The sequence below is a fragment of the Blennius ocellaris genome (assembly GCF_963422515.1).
Source record: "Blennius ocellaris genome assembly, chromosome: 2".
Lineage (NCBI taxonomy): Eukaryota > Metazoa > Chordata > Actinopteri > Blenniiformes > Blenniidae > Blennius > Blennius ocellaris.
This window is the reverse complement of record NC_137651.1, coordinates 19,142,225-19,151,578: the sequence shown is the minus strand read 5'-3', so window position 1 is coordinate 19,151,578 and position 9,354 is coordinate 19,142,225. Positions and strand designations below refer to the sequence as shown.

The window sequence follows — 9,354 nt, the reverse complement described above, 5'->3', positions numbered from 1 at the left end:
ACAGAAAACTGGTCTTTTTGTCTCTTCTTTTTTTTCCCTCTCCGGCCCCACGAGGACTCAGTTCTTCCCATTACAAGAAGCGAGGAGCAGAAGAGAAGGTAATTAGGTAAAAAAGTCAAAGTATAAAATGGCAGTTAAAGTATCTCATCACAAGATCAAAATGTCTTGTGTTCATTTGCAGAACAAAAGTTTTTTTTTGTCCTCTTTCATGCTTTGCAATTTTTTTTACCCCCTCCCTCAAGTCATGAAGCCGGATGTTTGGTCTTTTTACATTCGTCTCAGAGAAACAGGTCGTCTTCTTCGACCACCTTCATTAAATTAAAATAATAATTTATTCTCCCCTTCACACATTCATTCTACTCCTCTGCGTCTACGCCGCATTGTCAGACGTAGGCTGATTCGCTGGACTGTGTGCGGCCCAGGTTAGGCGGCTGGGACAGATGTGCCATATCCTTCTTCCTGATCTCGCAGATGGACTTCCGGCGGGCTTGCACGCCCCTGATGGCGGCCTTGATCTTGCGCCAGCCCAAGTGGTTGAGCTCGGCCAGATTGAGCACCACGCAGATGCCACTCACGGCAAACATGAACACCAAGAAAACTGTTTTTTCCGTCGGCCGTGAAACGTAGCACTCCACCTCCTTGAGACACGGGTAGCGATCGCACTCAAAGATCCCAGGCACACTGAAGCCATAAAGGAAGTACTGCCCAGCCAGGAAACCGATCTCCAGTGCATTTCGGAATACCACCTGAATGATGTAGAAGCGAGAGATCCCTTCTTGCCGGCGAACCTTGGAGCTCTTCCCATGGGTGAGGCCCCGAGGGGCATTGGGAATCTCCTTCACCTCCAGGCAGTCGGGCTCCTCCTTTCCTCCTCCGCCGTCGCCGCCATGCTGAACTAGAATCCCGTTGATGTTGCGGAGCTTTCGTGCCCCGTCTCTGCCCCCGTAGTCCCTCTCCATTATGGGGTAGAGAAAAGAGTAGCGCCGGTCTTTCTGCTTGGCTGACTGGTGGACAGAGTAGGTGATGAAGCAGAGGCTGGGAGTGCACACCAGTATGATCTGAAAGACCCAATAGCGGATGTGTGAAATGGGGAAGGCTTTGTCGTAGCAGGCCTGATTGCAGCCGGGCTGCAGGGTGTTGCAGATGAACATGGTCTGCTCATCCTCGTACACGGTCTCCCCCACAATGGCCACGATGAGGATTCGGAAGATCACAACAACTGTCAGCAAGATCCTGGAGGAGAAACAGAGATAAATCCGGTTAATACAGATAAAAGACATGAAGTAGCTTACTGTGTTTGAGATGTCCTTTTCAACAGAGGCTCTACAGAAGCGTCGCATATGAGAGGCCCTCACATGTAGGAAAAGTACATTCTGAAGAAAGCTCAAGAGCACGTCACAAAAAAGTCACATGAAAAAGGGCTAATAACTCTGTATTGAACTGATGGTAGTTTTCATAAAGTCGTCACTTCAGAGAGGAAACGTGCAGATAAATCCTTCTATACTTTGAGTGACAGGGGTACAAGTGAGTTCAATGGCTACATAGATGGGTTACTTAGCTGAATATGCAAGTTAAGTGACTTAAAGTTTGAACTTTAAGTAAGTAGGGCAACGAGAGTAAAGAGTGAAAACTCATTCTATAAACTATACCAACAAGATGTTTCTAAACATGCGAGATGTAAAACAGGGTACAAATACAGCTAAAACGAACAGGATTGCTGTTCAAGTCGAGTGGATTTTACAACGTATTCATGTCCATTACCAAGCCATCCTAGCATGGCAGACATTAAAGAAGAAAACAAAGCATTTTAATGGCATTGATGACCACGAGCATGAGTGAGCCATTATAATGAGAAGAGCAAATGACTAAATACGAGAAAGATTTTCCACCATTATTTTTAGGTTCATTGGCAATGGATGCTTTATCACTTTTTAAGATTTATTTTTTCTCTTTTCTCTTTAATCTTAAGTTTTTTTTTCTGTTGCAAGTTATATGACAGACATGCACACATCCATCAATCTGTCAATCAATCTTCTATACTGATTTGTCAAATACAGGGTCACAGGGTGATGGAGCTGATTCCAGAAGAAGAAGAAAAAGAAGAACAAGAACAAGAACAAGAAGAAAGCTCATTTATAAAAAAAAAAAAAAAAAGTACACAAAACAAAATAAACAAAATAAACGAAAAAGATCTATTATGAGCAGAGACTCCATGTGTCGTCAGCCCTCATAACTCTCAACTTTCGTTTATGGGTGTGTTGCCAGAGTGTTTACAAGTAAGAAAAAGGTGATAACATATCCCCCTAATTCCATTATCATTGCATCATTAGGCCCTGTTCGCATAGCAACCACAATTCAGACTCAGTGGCTGTGATTGATGTCGACACTAAACTAACACAAAGAGACACACATACACCAACGTAGCATAGTCTACGTATCAGTTGTTGGCTTTGTTACTAACAATATTCTCTCTCTCTCCCTCTCCTCAGTCCCCTAGCAACAGGTGAGGTGAGCCTCGTTGGCAGATTAGGAGCTATTTTTGTGAGGGTGTGGTGAGACAGAGAGATTATTGTCGCTGAAATGACTTCACTTTCAGGCTGCGTGTGTGTGTGTGTGTGTGTGTGTGTGTGTGTGTGTGTGTGTGTGTGTGTGTGTGTGTGTGTGTGTGTGTGTGTGTGTGTGTGTGTGTGTGTGTGTGTGTGTGTGTGTGTGTGTGTGTGTGTGTGTGTGTGTGTGTGTGTGTGTGTGTGTGTGTGAACAAACACCCATGCTGACTTGACATATCTGAACACTTCTTGAGTGCATCTGTGATCTCAAACACACACACACACACATCCATTCTGTCTTACTTTCCCGCAGACATCTTTTCTCTTTGTTCTTCTTCTTACTTTATTCATTTCTCATACATTTTTCAAATCTTGGACCAGGCGAGCACTTTAGATAGCAGGCTCTTTGCTATCCTGTCTCGGGCTGTAATCTGTGAATAAAACAAAGTCTGGAACAAGGTTGGTGACTTGCAGACCGTCTCCACCTCACTGATAATCTGTTGATTGATTGTTGCCTTGTAGTTGAGTCCCACAGATACACAGGGATTTTTGTCCGCATGGTGGATTCTCTCATAAATCACCACACTTCATATTAATAATAATCTTGTAAATAACGCTGTGATAAACCGCTGTCATTACTTCACGTGAGCCCAGAGGACACACCATTACAGTAGACCGTCAAAACCCAACCTCATTAAATTTACCATGGATTAAAGCTTTTGTACGCATAAAAGTGAATCCACTGTGGCTTATGAAAACAGCTTTGAAGGTGGTGCTTGCAGGCATTGAAGAATCAGTGTATTGTTGAGACGGTTTCAGCGCTCCATACAAAGCTATATAGCTGCTTTAAAGTGTGCCAGAATAGTGTGTCAAATTCCACTAGTTTTTGCAATGTCTTGTGTTATCCTTTTTCTTTTTAAGTGCAACAGAGTTTTAGAGTATGTGTGCAATATTTTTGTGTTGAATTTTAAGTTTTTATTAACTTTTATTCACAATTGAATCATTATCGTCTGAAATTTTTTTTAATTTTTCAACTTATTTACTTAACATTACCTTAACATTATTTTTGAATGAATAATCTGCCGCATAAGGCAGGCTAACCAATAATGGTTGTATTATTGTAGATTTGCGGTCTGAGGGATTTCAAGCACATTTAGATGGACGCTTATTTTCCCATCCCATTTGCTAATGAAATTAAGATCTGAGCGCTGTTGGTGTGACTCCTTGATGTATGTTTTTTATTTTTGTTGGGTTTTTTTTCCAGACGGGAAATAAATGGTTGAAGACTTTAGAGGACAACAACAAGGGCTTCTTAGGCCTTGGTTCTCTCAAATCAATTAGGAGATCCGTTTATCTGGACGGTGTCGCGGCTGGATGGTGAACTCAGGAGGGGAGGCCCAACGTCACCGCACCTTAGACACTGCCAGATAATCATTAGATGGCATTTGGCTGTGTGTGAAGGGTAATCTACCAAACGCACAGTGGCTTTGCCAGTCTTGTGTGGCGCAGATGTGGAGTCGAACAGCGAAGTTAATCCTTCCCGGAGTCCGACAGCGTGTAATTCACATGTACTGTCATCAAAACGGTAGGTCACCAGTGCCGGCCTCCAAAATGAAAAATAAAAGACTTATTGCCAATCCGCCCCCCGCCCCCCTCCCCTCCTGCACCTGTGATCCGCCGCCTCGTGATGGGGTGGAGGGAACGGACGATACGGGAGAAAAGAATAAATGGTTTCGAAAATGCTTTTGCCCTTGTAGTGACTCCATTAAGAAGCTTAGTGAGCAGAGGTTCACAATACATGAGCGAGAGAGTGTTGCACTAAACGTGTGCACGTGCGCCTAAATACACAAGTATTCCATGGCAACAACAACAGTTGTGCACATATATCCGTGCAACAAGGCAGTGTCCCGACAGTGACGGGAAACGGCTCAAATTAACTGAGCGCGGACAGAAAACATCAAACTCCTGCTGGAGATGAATTAGTTCCAGACTGGGATAAAAAGATTACAAAGTCACCAAAAAAACGCAGTGTGGCTCAGACAACTTCGCCTTAAATTAAAAGAGAAACCTGCCAGTGCTCGGACAGTGAGCGAGAGATGGAGGGGGTTAGTAAGGAAAACCAGAAATGGAGGAAAATCTCATCATAGAGAATGAATTATATAATAGCGTCCACACGCAAACCTAGCTCTGTAATCTGTGGCTGGGCCAATGGAGGATTCTTGCATTAGGTTTTTTTTTTTTTTTTTTTTTTGTTAATGCCATCGAATAGCTTTAGATTATCGTATCCGCAGAGCATCTCCCACCTGTTTTTTCTCTCGTCTCCAGAGCTTCTTTCTGGTTTTTCTTGATTTAATTTACTCTGTCAGGATTCTCACTCTGGTTCTTCTACTCCCTCCCTCCGTGACCCCATCACCCCTCAATCCCCACCCTCTCCCTTCTGTGTCAGGAATAATCTCCAGATTGCGTCTGCAGTTTTCTATGAAGAGACTCATTTCTCTGTAAACTGCCAAGGGAGCCTTTCAAATTGACGGTGGCTTCCCTTGAAACATTTTTTTTAATCATCTTCAGATTATGCCAATATTTTCAGACTATATCAAAAAAACCACCCAAATGTGAGGAAATAACAGCGATGGTGTCAACCCTAAAATATTTAATCTGCTGTAGGTGCAGCCACAGAAATCAAGCCCTGTCTCACTGAGCTGCGACATTTCAAAGCTAATTATAGAAGCAAACATGCAAAAAAAAATGTTTTAATTTGTGACAATATTCATTGAGAATCACATTGAATTTTGAGTTTTCATGTATATCACACAACATTCATTCAACATTTGAATTTGGCATGATATTCACAACAAATAATGATACATTTTTGACATTTGCACCAGTCTTCCAAGAACCCTGCAAATGTCATGCAATGGCCACAAGACAACTGAGAATTCAGGGTCTCTCCACAGTCCAGCAGTCATTTTGTCAATAGACATTTTTTTTTTAAGTGCAGAAGCTGCTGGATGAAGATCAGACTCATCTCTATTTTTTTAAACTTTTAAATTTGTAAACACTAAATTGAGAAAGTTTCAAGACGGTTCTGCTCATCTCTGATGACTGTGAATGTATTAAGTTGGGGGAAACAGAGCTGTGCAAACAATTGTGAGGCTCTCCGACTCATACAAGCAACATGTGGTCAAATATTTCAAGATAATCTTTGGAAATTCCATTAAAATTTAGCTTCAGTGAGCTACAAATTAATCTGAACCTGATAGGTCTTGTAATACCTGCAGACTGAGTGCAGACCAGAAACTAAAACTGCCTAAAAATTTGAATTACCTTGATTTTACGGAGGGAAAACGGTTGTGAACCACGGTTTCGTGCCATTGTTAATTGACAATGTGTTAAACATGTTACACACTGCAGTGACCCCCACTATGCACAAATATGCTTGAAAGCTATTACATACAGTACTTAGCACATATCTCCGCACGCTCTCACACCCTCCATTCCCAGCAGACTGTGTTTGTTGTTCCCTTTGACTAATATGTTGACTGTATCATCACACATGCAGTGGTGATTATGCCTCCACTCCTCCAGCAGTCCTGACCCGCCATTTTTCTGCTGCGGTCTTCTTTATTATCTAATAATGGTGATGTCGCCACAAAGGGGGCGTTTGTCACATATAAAGCTCTTGTTAAGAACATGCAGTCATTAGTGGGGGAAAAAAAATTAAACATGTTCAGTTACGTGAACAGTATAATTACATTTTCAGCATCTCACAGGCGGACATCCAGTTCCATCTGCACTCTCCATATGCATGCATGCAAACACGGCAACAGGCACACACACTGTCGTGTTTCTGTGATTTCAGGTGACATTGCCGTGAATATGGGCAATCTCAACTACTGTACATGCCACACTGTCACATTTGGATTACCGGTACCTTCAGTCTCATTTTAAATCACGCTCTTCTTTGAAAGTTGTTTTGTAGACCCTTGTTCTCTGTTACACACACACACACACACACACACACACACACACACACACACACACACACACACACACACACACACACACACACACACACACACACACAGCTGTGCTTCCTGAATTATTCCACCTCCAGATAAATTATAATGCAGCTCTGTTGGTATCATTGAAAATCTGTCTGAATGTTTAATGTCATCCTTTTTAATTTTTTTTCAATAAAAACGTGAGCTGTGTTCACTTGAGCATCATTGGCGAGGATGAGCTGGATAAAATAAAATAGCACAAGGGGTGAGGCAGCAGTTGCGGGTTCATGTCAAGCTGGAGTTCAGCTCAAGGGGTTAATGAGTCCATGCAAATGAAACGTGAAAAATCTAGACGAGCATGTTGAAGACCGTGTGCAGTGTTATGGAGGAGAGGGTTGTGCAGTGTAAAGATTAAAGACTAAATTTGTGGGTGAAAAGGAGTTGAAGCTCAAATCAAACCAAGGAAAATCAAAAGTATAGGAGCACAATGAGGCAGGGGAGCAAAAGGACATGAGATAATTGGCTGGAGGGGGTGATAAAGCACATAAGGCTGAAGATTGGAAGATGTGGTTGTTAATGTTTGAAAAAAAAAAAAAAGATTAAAAACAGGAGGGTGTTGGAAGAGCGACCACAGTTTTTTTTTCCCCAGAAACCCAAATCAACCCCCCCTCTCTCTCGCTCTCTCTTACCCACACTCTCTCTCTCTCTCTCTCTCTCTCTCTCTCTTCACTCTCCCCTCCACTCAACTTCCCTCTGCTAGTTACCAAGGCAACAGGCGAGGGGCAGAAAATGAAGGGAGATGAAGAGAGCGAAGTGTGCCGACGAGAAGCGAAGTCAACTAAAGAGCACCGCGCTTCTGCAGTTGAGGGCAGCAGACTTTCCCGCACCACTCCCAGAGTGGCTGGAACCGGTGAAACAAAGCCACATGCTGTTTCTACTTCGTCCAAAAGGGCCTCAGGAAGCGTTCCGTTAAAGAGCAAATCACGCCGGCGAGGCAAACCATAGCATGCCATGTTGAATTTGCAGCGAAAGTCATTCAGCAGAAGATATTGGCCTATTTTGGTTGTTTTTTTTAGGGAAAGACAAAAGCCCAGAGACACTGTTGTTCAAAAGGTCGTCATCAGACACATGGAGTCTTTAAAAATTAGATTTCTTCCAAAAAAAAAAAAAATCTCTCAAATGATAATGCAATACTTTATAATATGTTTCGTTTGTTGGTGAGTTTATAGGTTGAGGAGTTATTTCAGAGCTCTGTGTCATGATATAAACTCGCTCAGTGTTACGGCTGACCTGGTAATCCTGTTCAGAGCCTCACCTTTGCTCTCCATCAATACCCGTTTCCTCGCTGCAGAGCGAAGCTTTCCTCCACATAAGAACCCCCCCCCACACACACACACACATACACACACTCTCTCTCTCTCTCTCTCTCTCTCTCTCTCTCTCCACTCTATTTCTATCAATTACATCTCCAACCGGCGTGTCTTTTTAATTTCCCCCCCTAGTTTGGCTCACTCAAAACAATCAGCACCGGCCTTCCATCCTCACTTTCACAGCTTCAGATGTGTGTGAGACCCCCCTCGGTAATCTGGTAATCAGACTTGAATTGCTATTTCACTCGGGGCAGAGTTCGTCTGGAACGAGGCTTCTCCCTGTGGCTCCACGGCAAATTGAATTAGATGGAGTGCTGAGTTCACCTCTTTTCACGGGGTCAGCAGACCGTGCGAGCGCAGCAGGACGGGACTGTGGGCAAACGTGCCAAATTAAAAGTTGAAGTGAAGGGAATAGTTTGAGGTGAGAGGGCAAACAGGAACACTGACAAAGACTTTCAAGTCAACTTTCAAGAGGTGGCGCTCTTGTCGAAAGTAAAAGGCAGATACTGTACTTATTAATGTACACATAGTCAAGGGCAAGTCACATAAAGATTGCTCAGTTGGTCGATCAGGTTGTCTCTCACTTGGAGGATCCATATATTGAAGTCTCTGTGAGCAAGACACTGACCGCAAAGGCTGCACTGAGCGTCTTGCATGTCCCTCTCCATTAGTGCGAACGGGTGAATCCTTCAGATTAACAATATAAAACAGTGGAAAAGCACTAAATGAGTGAAATCCGTTTATAAAGTCAGTGACTTCAAGCAACTGTGACACAATTGCGGTACATTATGTAAATGCAGACGGACACAAGAAGAGGTAGGATTTAATGAGCTTATGCTTCCTCCTACTCCTTTGCACGTTGAGCTTTCATTGTATTCATTGTTTTGTTTTTCATTCATTCATGCTTATGAGACTAAACTTTATCTCATGGTATAACCTAAGGAGTAATGTTGATGACAGATATACACTCTGACAGACTCGGTGCTGTTTAGCAGCACAACATCTGCGGATGTTGTTGGTTTTTTTTTTAAACCAGAGTTTGCAGTGGTTTGGGGTAATCCCTCCATCTGCAGTCTTTATCCTGTCTCGCTTCTCTTTATTACTGTTTTTCACTCACGTTTTGACTTTCCGTCCATCCTGTGTGTCTTAAGGGAGTCTGTTGGTAACACAATTGCAATGTACTGACAGCGCTGACAAATCTAATCCTGTCACATCAAATGTAGACGGACAGTTATCATACTCTTCCTGTCTCTCTCTCTCTCTCTCTCTCTCTCTCTCTCTCTCTCTCTCTCTTTCTCTCCTCTCTCTCCTCTCTCTCTCTCTCTCTCTCTCTCTCTGTCTCTGTCTCTCTACATTTGTGTGTTCCTGTGCCAAGGTTTATCAATAGCTCGTAGTTCGCGGCAGGTCACCTGGCAGCAAGCTTGATCTTGATCGTGC

General features: G+C 43.0%; 1 protein-coding gene across 1 annotated transcript in view; it reads right to left on the bottom strand.

The window, feature by feature from the left end:
- Positions 1 to 383: 383 nt before the first annotated feature.
- gjd1b (gap junction protein delta 1b) overlaps positions 384 to 9,354 on the bottom strand; it is a gene marked incomplete at both ends in the record, with an annotated part of 23,451 nt that continues 14,480 nt past the window's right edge. Inside the window, one exon of the mRNA XM_080512470.1 lies at positions 384 to 1,233. Coding sequence (XP_080368596.1) covers positions 384 to 1,233 — 850 coding nt within the window. The remainder of the gene's footprint in view (positions 1,234 to 9,354) is intronic.